The 18,533-nt window shown below is 31.0% G+C and overlaps 1 protein-coding gene across 1 annotated transcript; it reads left to right on the top strand.

Annotated features, from left to right (window-relative positions):
* The first annotated feature begins 495 nt into the window (after nucleotides 1-495).
* On the top strand, nucleotides 496-16,680 carry LOC111698157 (band 7 protein AGAP004871). Its single transcript, XM_023468418.1, has 11 exons — nucleotides 496-565; nucleotides 1,124-1,216; nucleotides 7,912-8,024; nucleotides 8,561-8,665; nucleotides 10,299-10,340; nucleotides 11,810-11,863; nucleotides 12,959-13,038; nucleotides 14,669-14,794; nucleotides 15,473-15,551; nucleotides 16,199-16,285; nucleotides 16,491-16,680. Exons 1-11 carry the CDS (start codon nucleotides 496-498, stop codon nucleotides 16,602-16,604), a joined length of 963 nt encoding a protein of 320 aa, XP_023324186.1. The 3' UTR covers nucleotides 16,605-16,680.
* Nucleotides 16,681-18,533: the final 1,853 nt, after the last annotated feature.

Here is an 18,533-nt window from a genome sequence, read left to right as displayed (position 1 = left end):
CTGAGCTGAAAACTTTAGAATGGTGGATATCGGGATTAAGGCTTAATCCACTCTTTTTCTTAATCTCGAGATTAAATATTGCTTGTTCTCCTCTCATTTTTAATCTCCAGATTAATTATCCGATCAGGATTAAGGATATCCCATTCAAAAGTTTTCAGCTCTGGGAACTTTTGAATGTTGGATATCGGGATTAATGCTTAATCCACTCATTTTCTTAATCTCCAGATTAAATATTGCTTGTTCTCCTCTCATTTTTAATCTCCAGATTAATTATCAGAACAAGATTAAGGATATCCCATTCTAAAGTTTTCAGCTCAGGTTGGATGAATGGAGAAGGGGGATGGGGAAAGGGTTAAGAATGGATTGAGCGGTTTGGATGGAGATTGGAGGGAGAGGGAGAATGTATTGGGCGGTTGGATGGATGAAGGGGAGAAGGAAAAATGGATTCGAGCTGGTTGGATGGATGGAGTAGGGGGATAGGAGAGGGGGGTGAGAATGGATTCGAGCTGGATGGATGGGGAAGTGGGTGAGATTGGATTGGCCGGTTTGGATGGAGATTGGAGGGGTAAGAATTGGGGGGGGGGGGGGCAGATGAATGGAGAATATGAGAGAGGGAGTAGTACGATATGTTCAATCTGACTGAACCTGGATTCTTGACGTCGCGTTGTATTGAAAACTATGTGTATAATCAATTGAATTCCAATCATTTCAAAAATTTACAAATTACAAAGCTACATTTCTGAGGATTTATTTCAAGCTAAATCTACATTCTTTTTATATTACAATTTGTAAATATTATACATAAACCTCTTTAGATATTTTGAACTGTTAAATATATGTTTTCCCTCTTATTGTGTATTCTATATTGAAAGTCGAAAAATTGAGAGCAATAACTTAAAAATTTTAAAAAATCATTGTTTTTGCTTTGAAATTATTATCTCCCTTACTAATATTCGTTCTTTTGAGGCATCAAATTATTTCTTTTTAATAATGAAAGTTAATCCGCGGAATTCGCAGTTTTGTTGCACGTTTCCATTTTTTTTCAGGTCAATCTGCCTTAGCCGCCTCCCTACACTTTATTTATTAGGCTCTAAATAAACATTTTAGCCTTACAATACATTAGGTTCGGAAGTTGTGAGTAATTGGGAGAAAGCTCCGAGACTGCCGGTTCCGGAGAAACATCCGTGCTCCAGTCTTACTTCTTCAGTTACACCAGGTTACAGCTCATGCTACACAATACTCCGTCAAATTGTTGGAATAAAAATGATAAACAATAATATTTTATTAGGTTTAAGTTAGACGAAATAATTTGTTTGCACACCTAGATTTAAAAAGTTATATAACGTGAATACTGAATGATAATAATATTTTAATCTTAATAAAAATGTATTACACCGAGCTTTTAGGGCGCTTCGCGCCCATCTTCTATTTCAATTGTAAACATTTTCTCTTTGTATGCATTGTAAAACAAAAACCAAAAACAAAATTCGCGGATTTTATTTAAAAGATTTCGTTAATTTTTAAAATTTTCAAAAATCGAATTTTGCTAGAGGCAAATTTTTTTAATTATATCATCCATAAACCTTCCCTATGCAGACATGTGAAGTCCCACACAAAATTTGGGCACGCCGTTTTGACGTTTATTGCACACAAACGGATAGACAAACAGACAAGCAAAGTATAAATATAGATTTGCATTTTTGTAAATTCAATTAATTTTGTTTCATAAAAATATTTACTTGTTGAAGGCTGAGGCTGTATTAGGTAAATGGGTAGTTTGCTAATTGAACCACTCCTTTAACAAACAACTAAAATTGGAAATGTTTTGACAAACAATGAAAAAAAACACACGGTTCTTTTCAAAATGCTTTTAAAGTGTCAATCAGTTTTAGGGGATTCCTTCGCTTAACACACTGAAAATATAAAAAATTAATAATTTGATGTTTCATCTTTATAATAAAACAAGACATTCGTATATATATATATGTTGCCTATAGCCGGCCAAACGGCTGGACCGATTATGATTAGATTATATTTCGCTCAACAGATCTGTAAAGTTGATATTATGCTAACTTTTTCATATCTTACCGATTTAACATAATTGATTGGTGAAGCTGATTTGAAAAGTTACGATAGATTTTGCACTGCATATATATGTTGCCTATAGCCGGCCAAACGGCTGGACCGATTGAGCTAATTTTTTTTGTGAACACTCATGGGTGGTCGGGGGGAGGGGGGGTGTCATAGGCTAAAAAATTTGATTTTAAAAAAAAAAATTTAATTTTTTCCACGGGCAACGCCGGGCCCTTTCAGTATTAAATAATTATTCAGTATCTGTTGTAATATGATAAACTAATCCTTTAATATCTGTATTGATCTTATCCTTTATATCTGTATTGAACAAATCCTTCAATACTGTATTGACCTAATCCTTATAATATCTGTACTAAACTATCCTTCAATACTGTATTGATTTAATCCTTCAATATCTGTATTGGACTAATCCTTCAATACTGTATTGATCTAATCCTTATATATCTGTATTCAACTAATCCTTCAATATCGTATTGATCTGATCCTTCAATATCATTATTGAAAAAAAACCTTCAATATCTGTATTGAACTACCTTCGAATACCTGGATAAACCTATCCTGGAATACCTGGATAAACCTATCCTGGAATACATGGACATAAACCAATCCTGGAATACATGGACATAAACCAATCCTGGAATACCTGGATATAAACCAAACCTGGAATACCCGGATATAAACCAAACTTGGAATACCCGGATATAAACCAAACCTGGAATACCGGATATAAACCAATCTTGGAGTACCTGGATATAAACCAATCTTGGAATACCTGGATATTAACCAATCTTCAAAATCCTGGATAAAAACCAATCCTGCAATAGCTAGATATAAACCAATCCTGGAATACCTGGATATAAACCAAACCTGGAATACCTGGATGCAAACCAATGCTTGAATACCTGGATATAAACCAAACCTGGAATACCCGGATATAAACCAAACTTGGAATACCTGGATATAAACCAATCCTGGAATACCTGGATATAAACCAAGCCTTGAATACCCGGATATAAACCAATCCTTGAATACCTGGATAGAAACCAAACCTGGAATACCCGGATTTAAACCAAACTTGGAATACCCGGATATAAACCAAACCTGGAATACCTGGATAAAATCCAATCTTGGAATACCTGGATATAGTCCAATCTTGGAATACCTGGATATAAACCAATCTTGGAATACCTAGATATAAACCAATCTTGGAATACCTGGATATAAACCAATCCTGGAATACCTGGATATAAACCAACCTTTATAAACTATTTATTATTCCTAATTTTTAAAACAATGAATGCATGAAATACACCCCTCTTGGGTGGGAGAATTTATTGTTATTTTATGCTTATTGATTTTTATATCGTGCAAAAGCTTTAAAGACAAATTAATATGAATAGGCTAATGTTGGAAATAGTCGGACACAATTTTAGTTTAAAACACATTACCGTTCCAGAATATTTTTTGTAATAATTATAGAATAATTTTAAATTTATCAGATATTTCTTGCGTTTTTGACAACTTAAAGGGAAAGTTCGTGAAAAAATGAAAGGGAGGCTGACGGTGAAAAATATTGATTTTGGTCGCTGCTAATCTTACTTTTATCCTGTCGCGTCTATAAGGAGAAAATTGTTAAAAAAAAAGCATCCATACAAATTCAGAAAGTTGCAATATACGACTCGGATAATAGAAAATTAATTTAATTTCAAATAAATCATTCAGATATTACAACCTTTTTCGACGCATTCATAAAGTCAATATTTCATAATATTTGTTATTTGGTTTTTTATACAATTGCACTTAAAACGAAGTTTTTTTTCGCTAGGTGTCTCTGCCACGTGTAATCATTCAAAGCATTGTTTACAAAACAAATAACAAATATTATGAAATATTTACTGTAAATGAATGCGTCGAAAAATAATAGATTACTATAGGTCGTAATATCTGAAAAATTTGTTTGAAATTAATTTGATTTTTATTTACGATCCTAGTCATATATTGCAATTTTCTGAATTTGTATGGACGCTACGTTCTTCAGTATAAATCGTTCACAATTTTCTTTTCATGGACGCAACAGATAGAAGTAAGATTAGCAGAGATCAAAAGCGATTATTTTTCGCCGTAAGCCTATACCCCCTTTCATTTTTCGCGAACACTCCCTTTCAGTTGTCAAAAACCCAAGAAATATCTGATAAATATAAATTATTCTTTAATTATTACAAAGAATATTCTGGAACAATGAAAGGTAAAATGTATTAAAATTACAATATTTAATTTAACCTTAATCCTCTTAAAAAATTTGCTTTTAAACTTTTATTTTTGAATTGCAAGATTTGCCCTGATTTACTCCTACTTTATTTAACTAAACTAAAAAAAGTCCTTGAAAGCAACTGTGCATGAAAAAGTAAAAACTATTTAGAAGTTTTGTTGAATATGAGCGTACGTGTATTGTCTGCGTGCATTAATAATTAATTTAATTTGTGTAGGGTTATAAATCTTAAGAAAAAACTCCTTGCATATCCTGATATACTCGGATATATAATGATCGTGGATATAAACCATTCCTTGCATATCCGAATTTATAATAATCATGGATATTAACCAACCTTTGACTACATGGATATAAACCTTTTCTGTAATACCTGGATATAAGCCAATCCTAGAATACCTGGATATAAACCAATCCTGGAATACCTGGATATAAACCTATCCTGGTATACCTGGATACCTGGAATACCTAGATATAGTCAAATCCTGGAATACTTGGATATAAACTTATCCTGGAATACCTGGATATAGTCAAATCCTGGAATACCTGGATATAGTCCAATCCTGGAATACCTGGATATAAACCTATCCTGGAAGACCTGGAAAAGTTCGACCCTTGAATACCTGGATATAAACCTATCCTGGAATACCTGGATATAGTCCAATCCTGGAATACCTGGATATAAACCAATCCTCGAATACCTGGATATAGACCAATCCTCGAATACCTGGATATAAAACAATCCTCGAATACCTGGATAGAAACCAATCCTTGAATACCTGGATATAAACCAATCCTTCAATACCTGAATAGAAACGAATCTTGAAATACCCATTAGATAAACATGTTTAACTACTTATATTTCAATATAGCTTCAGGATAATATTTTACAAGTTCAGTTTAATATTCATTAAATGTTTGCGTTCCGTATATTTTTATCAAGATAATTTGATCAAAATTGAAATTCCTTAATCATATTTCTATCAAACAAATCCAAATTTTGAAAGCTTACAGATTATAAATTCGTTACATCAATGATTTGAGTCAACTTTATTTTCAACTGTTTAAAGTCGTCATAAACGTGCTGATTATTATTATTCTCTTCATTTTTATATTTATCTTTTTTTTCAGATTAAGTATTTAAGTTCAGCATTTAATGTGCCTTTGCAAGAACTGGAGAAATGTAACTGAAAATCTAAAATTTTATGAAAATTTTAAGATTTCCTTGATTTATCAATTGAAAGAAATTCCTTGTGATGTAATATTGCTTGACTGGACAGTTCTCATATATACAAATATATAAAATATATATATTTACGGACGGAGAAAAGGTAAAGATTGAAAACTCAAAAGCTTAAAAACCAGGGCTTTGAATTTAATAGTGGGTTGTTGTTGTGCCCCCCNTTAAAACGGAATTAACAATAGATAAATAGATGTGTAAAAATATATTTTTTAAATTCCCTTATTTTATCCTGTGATTAGATTTAGAATATATGTGTGTAATCTGCCAGACGTTGAATCGTTCAATTTAAGATTTTAGGTCAGATATCTAGAAAACTAATGAAAATATAAATATCCATTCGTACCGAGTTAGGTTAAAACTTAGAACGCTGAATTTAAAATAAACGGGTATATTGTGGAAAGGTAAAAATGTGTAGAACACCCTTACATCGATCTGGGAGTATATTAAATAAAAATATTTTTGCACATTTTAAGCAAAATTTTCCAGAATTTTTTCGATGATCTATAGTAAACTTGATATAGATCTGAAGAAGGTTTATATGTAGATAAATCTTCTCACCTGCTGGGATACAATAAGGTCATGGTTGGGTATAGATGAGTAAGATCTCCTACTGTGTTTATTACCGGCTCCAGAGAATACTTTCATACCTAACCTACAGAACATTAAGAATATCTGGCAGATTTAGCAGATCTCATAGATTTGGCAGATATTTGAGATTTCGTAGATGAGATAGATTATTTATAATATGTATTTATATGATTAGATTATATTTCGCTCAACAGATCTGTAAAGTTGATATTATGCTAACTTTTTCATATCTTACCGATTTAACATAATTGATTGGTGAAGCAGATTTGAAAAGTTACGATAGATTTTGCACTGCTCGTAGATTTAACAGTCTGATTTGATCTAACAGCTAGATATGATCAAATTTTCAAATTTTTTATGAATGGGCTTGCAGATCTGGTAAAGGAATTGAGTCTTTGCCACAAACTTTGATTTTCTTATCCCTATATCTATGTAACCCAATGTCGTAGACCTTATATATTTTAATTTATTAATTCTGTTGGATCAAATAATTAAAAGTTCACACCATCAGGTTGAAAAGATATAGGGATTAGAAAATTTTAGTTTATGGCAAAGACTTAATTTCTGTAGCAGACCTTGCACGACAAATATTAGCAGATATATACGTAGAAGTTTAGGCAAACCTTGCATTATTTACTTTTACAGATCAGACAGATTTAAAGGACATGCATAGACATAAGTCGATTTGTTTTTTTTTGAGTATTGTAAACACACTTATCGACATTAGTGTTTTGACCGAATGGACAGAAGTGCCCTAGGCTTTATTGATGCCTATAAAACAGTAAAACAACTAAACTAGGCTTTTTATGAAAAGAATATGTAAAAGGTTAAAAAGGGAGATTTCTTGAAGTATGTTTGAAACGTTTCCCAAATGTAAATGTTTCCCAAATGTAAATGTTTCCTAAATGTAAATGTTTCCAAAATGTAAATGTTTCCCAAATGTAAATATTTCCTAAATGTAAATGTTTCCCAAATGAGCTTTTACAGTTTTTAATACACAAAATTATCTCCTAGCGGGTCACTTGATTATCCTTTGTTAAATAGCAATCCTCCTTGTACGGGAAAGTAAAAATGTGCGGTTCACAGCAAGGAAGCTTTTGCTCCCTCGCTGGAAATAGAAACTAACTTGAAGTGCAATAAGTGATAACCTATCCAATGCAAGTAGACAGCATGTTCAGCGCTGAGGATGTAATTACAATTAAACAAACCAAAAAACGAAGAGGGGTACATTTATACAATGAAAGGGTGATCCAGCACTGTCTTATAATGGCGCAAAGACAGCGACTTGAAACCTTCTTTCAAAAGCAGCGCCATAAATGGACGGGGAAAGGGAAGCAAGATAGAGAAAGGAGAAAGAATATGATTAATGAACATTCGAAATTATTAACTATGCCTCGTACCATTTTCATTTACAAAAATTATAAAAATAAACTATAAAAACATTGTAATAAAACAGTTTTTAATCTTTCCCAATGTTAAGACAGGCAGATTAAAACGCTTAGAATATTTTGGAAATCTTGGTAACAAATCAAGGTCTCCAAAGGCTGGAAATGGAGTTTTTAACATTACAGTCATAAAAGAGCCATCCTTTCATTGTGCGATAGTAACACAGCTAAACCATGGACTAATTGAAGTCGAGACGGATCCAAATTATCAGACGTGTACAGTACGGTTTAAGTTGGAACGGTCCTGGTGTATTTGAATTGATGTGTCCTAGGGCACCAAGTTGACGGGCCAGGACTGTTTGCTCATCTGATTACATTCCTCTCCGTCCTTCTCATCCTTGCAACCCTTCCTCTCTCTCTTCTCTTTGCTGTGAAAGTTGTTCAGGTAAACCACTTCGGAAATATTAATCATGGCAAAATAAAGTAAATTGCATGTTCGATTGAAATCTTCAATGTTTTTAAAGGGAGTGACCGGCTATGTAAGGTAGTTGAACTGAGTATGCAGTGTTGTGGAAAACTGCTTTCGGATTCATTTGAGACATATAAAACTTTTTAAAGATCTGTAAATCCTGAGTTTGAGCGCAAATTCGACGTTCAGATCTTTAAAAAGTGTAATATTTCTCAAATGAATCCGAAAGATTTCCACAACACGGCATACTCAGTTCAACTACCTTACATAGCCAGTCACTCCCTTTAATAATAACTCGACTCTTATTGAAGAGCTATAAAGAACAACTGTTTTGAATTTTTAATTTGTAAACGTAAAAATGTCATTTTCTCATACATATGCATAAAATTATAGGAACTACGAGGTCACAATTTCTTTGATCTAAAGATTTTGCTACATTCAGAAGTAGAAAGCGCTTAATGCACGAAATAAAAATCCTCCAATTAAAAAAAATGATTGAACATTTCCTCTAGGAGTATGAACGAGCAGTAATATTCCGCCTGGGAAGGTTATTGAAGGGTGGAGCCCGAGGTCCGGGTATTTTCTTCATCATCCCCTGTGTAGACAGTTATACCAAGGTTAGAATTTAAACTCACAATTATAAGTTAATGAAGAATTTAAAGATTTATTATAAGGATTTATTCTCAACAAAGATACATAAACAAATATAGTTAAATTTGCCTCCTCTTCTAGATTGAATATTCTAAATTCTTGAAATTTAAGAATTTAAGAACGCTCAACAAATCTGTACAAATCAATCCAAAATGAATGTTGATTATCTGTTATTATGCTAATTAAGAAATACTTTTCAATGTTTTAATTACATTTTTTTTACGGAAATTCAAAGAAAATTTAAATTTAGGATATAGTCAAGGAGTATGGAATAGAAGGGAGATCCAAATACCATATGATTATACATGCTTTACAGACGGTACAGAGCCCGAAATTTAAAAGAGTATCGTTGAACGAAACTTCCGAGTTTCCTTTTTGGGGACTTAACATTTGTATAGATTTTGATTTAAGAGATTCGAAAAAAATGCTAAAATATAAAGGAACTAAATAACATAATATTTCAAAGCAAAAATATCGATATCTACAAAACTGGGTAAACCCATTTGTGAAACCCGGGTTCAAAAACTGGTTTTCATAACGTTACCCTGTCTTAAGTTTTGGGCTCTGCATTTGAAAAAGTAATATTTGTCTGTTACCGCGAATACAATAACCTATTCTGAAATCTGAATATTTCTAAATCAAATGCAGTACCGTCTGCAAAGCATGTATAATCATATGGTAGGGCGGGTCGTGTCATTTATATCTCCCTTCTATTCCATACTCCTTGGATAGACAACTAATTTTTGAATTATTGGTAAACAGTTTTTAGACCCGCTAAATTTGGATGCGGATCAAAAACTTGTAGAGAACATTTACATAATGTGCACCTAATGCTCCTTCAGTCAAGACTCTATATTAGCTCCTTTGTTGTAATTTTACCCTTTAATATATATTTAAAAACTAAGACCCAAAGCACTTAAATAACACTTTTACATGTTTTCTTTTCTTACTTTTGTATTTTCTCTGTAATTATATGCGAAGTGTGTTAACGAGTGTTCACACTACATAACTATGGAACAGAAACTCTCTACTCTGCACGCAATAATATAGGTTATTGGTAAACATAGACACTGTGCATTGTACAATATGATATATACACTGTACACTGTAGTAGTACCTGAATATACAGTAGAGTCTCTACATTGTAGTTTAATATACAATATACCAAAGACTCTATATCAAAATACTGCATCATAATTTCGACGAAAGTTCTACGTCCTTTGTTTGGTTCAATAAAGATTTAAGATTCTGGACTTTTGATGTTCGACATCGACATGTCTAAATGTTTGCAGGTAGCACTAAATTTTGAGGCAAATTGGTCTAGGGGTTAATGAATTATGATCGGACATACAAACACACAGACAGACAGACAAACAGAGATTAAACTTTATAGAAGATAAACTACACACTCTATCTACTATCTACAGTTATACACTGTATATTATTATACAAGATACACTGTACTGCACTTTGAGTCCCGAATTTAGAGAAACCGTGATATGTTATACAGAACGTAAATATATTGTTTATGCTAATAAATAATTTGTTAGAATATTTCTGACCAAAACTTAAGAGAATTTTGTATTTAATATTGTTCAGGTTGATATGAGAGTTCTTACATTTGATGTTCCACCCCAAGAGGTAATTAACTAAAAATAATGAATGAATGATAAGAATGAAAAAATAAACAAATAAAATATATATTAATTTTCATTTAGTGAGAAAACCCGAGATTTCGTTTTTTGGGTTCCATCAATTGTGAACATTGAGATTTCCACTTTAAAGGAAATGTAGACGTAATTTAAAGTAACTCTCCATTTTAAGAGTGGCATTTCAAATTCACAACTGCAACCTTTAAATCTATCTATTTGAGTAACAATAAGAAAGATATTGTCGTTTTCTAAGTATCTTGTGAATAAATCCGAAAGTTAGTTTTGAAGAGAAACCACGATTGAAAAAAATCTATTTTCAGCTTGTAGATCAGGATAGTTCATTCATACTTGATTTTGATGAGAGAAAAGTTGCCAGGGAACCGATGTGAATCGGTTATGCCTCTTTATAAATGGACGAGTCACATGAAATTACGTTTACTCATACTAATATTCAATTTGATATTACAATATCATTGAGACTAGGTTTCCAAAATTGTATTTTAAGTTTTAGGCGCGCTTTCAAACTAGTAATATGGTAAAAGATGATTTACTAAGAAGTGTACACGTACACTATTATCTGATTCTCTTAGATGCTTTAATTTGGACTTTGGAACAACATAAAAAAAACTTCACTATTCTGTAAAATATGATTCGTTTTGCAATCTTATTTCACTTGGAAGTTTAAAGACATCACGAAATTTTAATTTAGTATTTTATACACCTGTTTTTATACGACGAAATATAATTAATGTAATAGATCAATATATATGAGCAAAATAGTTCACACAACTATATTGTATATTGTAAATTTATATATATATATATATAACCTCGCTCTACAGAATAAATCATTGTATAATAAACCAAGGGGAAAGTTACTTTGTGCTATTACTGTTTCAGAATTAGAGGGTTTATATCATTCATCATTCAGTTTCCTTTTACATCCATTTATGCATTTAACTGTTCCCTTTCCCATAAACTTATGCCTTAAAGAGACTGGTCGCGTAGTTTCAAATAAACCTTCATTTAGTTCACTTTCTCTACATTTCATAGTTACACTAGCTATAATTACATTTGATAAAATTACACTTACAATAATTACACTTGGTAAAGTTACATTTTCCATAAAGTTACATTTCCTATATGGTAACATTTAATATAAAGTTACACTTCCTATAATAACACATTATGTTGGGGTAGGTTAGGTTTAGACAATTTCTGGGCTGAGAACTGTGGTTACGTAAATGTGAAATTGATATAAATTTTAGCAAATACATGTATAGGAAGTGTAACTATAGAAAGTGTAATTATAAAAAGTATAGCTTTATGTGAAATGTAACTTATACGAAATGTAAAATTATATAAATGTAAGTATAGCAAGTGTAATTATATGAAATGTAACTGAGCATTATTATTTACGCACTAAACTTTCCATTTATTTATTCATCACATTTCTAGATTCTAACTAAAGATTCTGTAACTGTACACGTGGATGCAATTATGTACTACAAGGTAAGATATTATCATTGATATTATTTTTGAGCTTTTGGAGGAGATGATTAAATTGATCATTTACTAAATAAATACATCAGAGAAGTATTGCGCATTTGTTTTCATCGATATTGAGGTTTTAAGTTTAAATTAAATGATTTTAAAACGGAATTAACAATTTTTTCATGAATCCCAAAATACTTTATTTGTCCCAACTGCAGCACTAAAAAAGCTGGAAAATAATATTTCTCAAAAAATTCAATGTTTTCCTACAGAGGAAATAATCATTGTTCTAATACATTGTGAATTTTAAAATAAACTTTTTCAAACAAATTATTTAAAAGTTTACAATTACAATTGGAACTGATCCACTTACCACAAACTCTTATTTTCTATATCTTTGCAACCTGATGTTGCAGACCTTTGATATTGTAAATTCAGAATTTGATCTGTCAGAATTCATAGGTCTACAACATCAAGTTTAAAAAATATAGGAATTAGAAAACTATAAAAAGTTATGGCGACTGGCCAGTGTTCATATAATATTTGTAGGTGGTGATATTTATTTAATACGTTTATTTGCTTGATTCTAAATATTTATTTTTGCTTAAAGGGACCGTTCACTTTTTTGGGTAATTTTAGGGTAAAAGTGAACGGTCCCTTTAATATTGGGTTTTGTAATCCATTATTGACAGAATTCCATGTGAATATGTCTGATTAATAAAAAATTATAAAAAGTATTGGTTCGTGTAACTGGTCAATAGTGAACTTTATTAAAAAAATATTTAAATTGAAAAGTTTTAAATTAAATATAAATTCTCAATAAAACATTTAAACTCTAATCCTCGTAAACATCTGTTTATCACTGTAAAGAGAATTCTTTAACAAAAAGGCCAAAACAAGATTAAGCCCAGAAATTTATATCGCTGAGAAGTAGGTTTTAAAAAATAATTTTTTACTGGTATCTGAAAAATCGTTGGTTTTTCGCTCCTCGAAACAATGTTTTTAATAGATGGGTTATCTGGCAATCTTAGAAAGATAATAGTTTGATTTTGTTTACCAACCCTTAAATTAAATTACTTTTCTGCTTCTTAAAATGGTAAATATGATTTCTAGGTGAACAACGCAACATCCTGTATAGCTAATGTAGATGATTACGGACAATCTACCAGACTACTTGCTGCTACTACACTCCGGTTTATTACTTGCGCCATTTAATGAATTACAATATGACTTTGGCACCTTGCAATTCCTCTGGTTCATTTGGAAACAAGCTAAGCTTAAGAAACAAGCTGACAAAATTTGAACTAAAATAAGTTAACTTGAGTTTTGTGTGGAAAATAATTTTTTTTTCATGTATTAAAAATTAGTGAATTGTGAATTATGGCACAGCAATCGACTATATTCAGCTTATTTATATTTGAACTTTTTAGAAATTTAAAAAAAGAGAAGCTCCCAATGTATATGTAGTGTACACTGTATAGTGCACATTTCCAAATTTCTAACCATTATTGTTAGTGCGGATTGCTGAATTCTAAGAGGAATATGGGAAGTTTATGTTAGGAAGTGAATATTGTTAGTTTGTGTGTTTATTACGGTAGAACAAACATACGACTCATCTTCTTAATGCAAAGTTTTTCTGCTCTAGATATACGTTTAGACTCTGTGTAATGTGTTAATGTGTTATTATTTATTTTGTGGGCTATAGATTTTAGCTAACAGTAATATAGTGACAGGCTAGTTATTCAAATATCGAAAAATTCGAAAGAATTGAGTTTTTGTTATAAACTCTAATTCCTATATCTTATCAACCTGATGTCGTATACAAACCTTTGTTATTTCAAAATATAAAATATGTTATACAAAATAGTCTAAGTTTTAAATATCAAAGGTGTACACAATCATATTACAAGGATATATGCGATAAGAAAATTTGAGTTTAGGTCAATTTTTTAATCAAAAGATATAAAAAGAAACCGTAATATAAAAATATTAAAAAAACGTATAACAGCAAAAAAAAAATAGATATCATTGTATAAAAGAAATCATGTATTTTCTTCGAATACTGTACACAACTATATATGTATAGACAAGTAAGCAGTTTTATAAAACTACATCAATAACTGCCTGTTCTAACATAAATGGTAATTTCCCAATTCTTAACTTTTAGTTATTTAGTCAGTTCAGACCAAATTTTTCTATAAAATGTCATAGCTTGCTTCCCAGCTTGTTATGACTCCATGAACCTCAAATTAAAACAAATTCTTGCTATTTTTTAGAGAAACTAATTCAAGAACTAATCTAATGATTTAATTTACTGAAAATATACCGAAATGAGGATAAAAATGATGAATAAATGTTTAACTGATATTCAGTGGAAGAAGAGCAGCCTTATCAAATTATTCGTGGTTTTAATCAGAACTGAAGTGTCCAATGTGCATAAATTATATATCTTTAGAGGATTCGTTAAGAGGACTGCAAGCGTAATTGCACAGCTGGCAATGCCCGGTTTGTCATTGGTACTCTCGAAACCTTTCGAACCCGTCGTTCTTCTGACTCGAGAAGTGTTTATTTCTTTGAGTTTCTCCGTTGCTTCTCGCAAACAAGGATTGCGCTAGTCACTTTTGCAGAGAAACTGCAAAAGAACATGAAACAGTTTAAAGAAACAAAAACCTTGACGTCTAATTATTCCTTTAAAAAAAACTTTCAAGGGTCACTTGAAATTACGCTTACAGTCCCTTTAAGTCCTGTAAAATGCCCAAATATTGAAAAAAATAAATGAATGAATAAATTGCCTATCCAGATGTTCAGTATCCAATATTTTAGGAATGTTCTGGGAACTAAGAGTTTGGGAGATATTCTATCTGAACGAGAATCTATCGCCCAGGATATGCAGATCTCTCTTGACGAGGCAACCGATCCCTGGGGAGTCAAGGTGGAGAGAGTCGAAGTGTAAGTTTTTTTCGCATTAATGTTTTAATGAAATCACTAAAATATCGAATTTGACAATTATAACTTTAATTGAATTATCTACGGTCTTAGTAAAATAAATCAACTCCGTGGATTTGTATGGGTCTTCGGTATGAGTCGTTTTAAACCATTTTCTCCTTATGGACGCAACCGATAGAAATAAAATTCTAGTATTAGAGAGTAGGGTTGGGATTTGTTTAAACACGATCTAAAGGAAAATTAGTGGCGATCAATATCGAATTTAATTCGGGATCAGTCTAATAATGCCCCCGTTTATTTTTCGCGATCACTCCCAACAAAATACTTAAATTTTAATAAGCCAAGTATAATAAAAAAATTCCATACTTATCAATCGTTGCTTCAATTCTAAACATATTTTAGATATATCTAAAGCTATACCTCAAATATTAATAGTATTTCGTTTTTTATCATATTATCGCGAGTTTTTTACACTCCTCGGGGCCTTTTGGTATATACAATACGTAAATAAAAATAAAGACAATTGTTAAAATAAAAAAATATATGAATAGATGATGGTGTAAACCTTTGACAGTAAAAACTTATTTTTTATGTAATAATAATATCAAAAATAGCAAAGATATAAGGATTTAAAATTTGGCACAAATCATTTCCTTTACTAAATAATTTGTTGTGATGCAGAAAGGATGTGAGGCTACCCCAACAACTACAACGAGCTATGGCAGCAGAAGCAGAAGCAGCTCGTGAGGCTAGAGCTAAGGTATTTAATCCAATTAACAATTTGGATTTTGAAAACCTTTTAAAATTAACCTGAATGTTTTTCTAAAATTCAAATTAAACAAAGACCAGAAAGAAAATGGCCTTATTTATACTGCAGATAGATAAACTTCATACTCGTCACCATTTTCACCCAGATAAATGTTAAATATGTAATTAATTTTCACCCAGATAAATGTTAAATATATAGTTAATTTTCACCCAGATAAATGTTAAATATGTAGTTAATTTTCACCCAGATAAATGTTAAATATATAGTTAATTTTCACCCAGATAAATGTTAAATATGTAGTTAATTTTCACCCAGATAAATGTTAAATATGTTGTTAATTTTCACCCAGATAAGTTAATTTTCACCCAGATAAATGTTAAATATGTAGTTAATTTTCACCCAGATAAATGTTAAATATGTAGTAAATGTTAAGATCGTTTTTATCATTCTTTTTTAAAGTTTCATCTAAAGTTAAGTAGACAATACATTAAAATTGTTTATCAAATGTCATGTTTTGTCTAGAAACCTTGTCTTAAAATAGTATGAAAATAAACTGTAATTTGAATTTAAAGATATAAACAGTAAATATTTGTGTGATATGCATATGTTGAAATGCATTCCTGGATTAATTACTTCAGGTTATAGCAGCTGAGGGTGAACACAAGGCAAGCCGGGCACTAAGACACGCAGCTGAAGTTATATGTGAATCCCCAGCTGCACTTCAGGTACAGACATTTTTCATTATTCCTTGAACAGACTAAAAAGAAAATTATGGAAGTTGGAATGTGTAATTAAATGTGAACCATGAGTCAAAGATACAGAAAAAATGAATTAAATTTTGATTACATATTATTAATTACACACGTGCACGAAGCAGATTTTTGCGGTATGATAAGAAATTGTTGTATTTTATTCATTTGTTATTTTCAGCTTCGGTATCTGCAAACTCTAAACAATATTTCTGCTGAGAAGAACAGTACAATTGTATTCCCAGTGCCTGTAGACATATTGTCCTCATTAGTCAGCTCTTTCAGGAAATCATGATTTTTGTAAACAATAACCTTTATATTTTAAAAAATTCATTTTTTATTCATTGAAACCTCACTCATATAATTTCTATTTAAAATTCATCTAAACTTCTTTTGTTTGTATGTATTCTATAAAGAATAAAAAACAGTGTATAAAAATCAATTATCTATTTTATCAGTTTAAAACTAATATAATGTGTAAATGGCGCACTTCACAGTATTTTTTAATTCTTAGTTTGCACACAAGAATAATTGTATTGTAGAGTATTTTACATATTGTTTCCATAATGCAAATATTTGTTATAAAAATAAAATCTTAGTTCCACGCTCATTTTTTAAAACTTATTTGAACTTCCTGCTCACGATTTTGGTTTTCAAAACAAGTCCTGAACATTTGTAAATATTTCGCTTGGATAGTTTATTCCTCGTTGACTCTTACAAAAAACCGTTTCCATTCAAAGTTTTGCGATTTTTAAGATTGCTGTTTACAGCTTTTAAAAGCGTTTTTTCGATTCATGGTCGATAAGGGGGGCACACCATCAACGGTTCAAATTCTGTTCTGGTTTGCTGACAGTTTTTGGATTACATATTTAAATAATCGTTTACCTCGAAGGAGAACATGACTTGACTTTGTCGAAACTCCCATAAAAATTAAAAATTTTTACGCAAAACTTTATCTTTAAATCTTGTTGAGCCCTGAACAGAAAACAAACAAAGATCTTTTAGAATTTGTTGGCACATGGTTTAGAATTTCAGTTTGGGATTCGAATAATTCTAGAGATTTGAAATTGATTTGATGTACTGTAATCAGGTGTAAATCTGCCTCCTTCCTAAGTATAATATAATTAGTCTAATGGAGGATCTGTTATATCTAATTATTGTATTCAACTTGTTAAGAGAATTCCCCGGCTTCAGCTAATATGACAACAGACGTTACACAAGGTTGTCAACAAATTTTAAGTAAAAACATAGTTCAATATCGTGCTAAATAGTTAAAAACGTAAATGTTTGGAATCCTTTCTTTGGGTCATAGAAAAATCTCAAAAATCTAAATTCATAGACTAAACTCGTAAACCTACAGCCAAAGGTCCCTAAAAGTCTGATTGATTGATTGAATCCTTTATAAATCTGGGCCATCTTTCGCGGCGTTAAACTCAAAAAGCCATATAATAATTAACCTAATGGTTTTTATTGCCCTCACAAACCTTTAAAATAGCAACAAAATGGGACAACTTCCGAAAATTGTTTATCATCTTGACTAAATTTTAATCAAGTAATGTATTCTGAATCTATTTATCATTATTTTATATTATTATGGAAGATATATCAAATTTTCTCTCCACTACGTGCATATTTAAAAGGTGTATTGAGAATTATAAGAATTTAGTTCAAAGTTTTGAATATTCAATTTAATATAAAACTCCGTCTAGAATAAAAACTATGTGCTGTAACGGCACATTTTTGAGTTTTATACTTGATAATAGTTTCCTTTTACATCCATTTATGCATTTAACTGTTCCCTTTCCCATAACCTTATGCCTTAAAGAGACTGGTCGCGTAATTTTAAATAAACCTCCATTTAGTTCACTTTCTCTACATTAATGCATGGTATAGTTAACCTTCCAATACACTAATGCATTAAACAGTTTACTTTCCCAAATATTTATGCATCCCATATATTTGTTATTCATTAAACAGATTACTTTCACTTGCATATATGCATTTAACGGTTTACTTTCCCAAACAGATATGCATTACACAATCTACTTTGGCTCAGTTACATTTCATATAGTTACACTAGCTATAATGACTTTTGATATAATTACACTTACAATAATTACACTTGCTAAAGTTACATTTCCTATATGGTTACATTTCCTATATGGTAACATTTAATATAAAGTTACACTTCCTATAATTTCCATTCCTATAATAACACATTATG

Source organism: Eurytemora carolleeae, unplaced genomic scaffold, assembly GCF_000591075.1.
Source record: "Eurytemora carolleeae unplaced genomic scaffold, Eaff_2.0 scaffold40, whole genome shotgun sequence".
NCBI lineage: Eukaryota > Metazoa > Arthropoda > Copepoda > Calanoida > Temoridae > Eurytemora > Eurytemora carolleeae.
The sequence above is the reverse complement of the archived record's forward strand: the minus strand, read 5'-3'. Positions and strand labels throughout refer to the sequence as shown.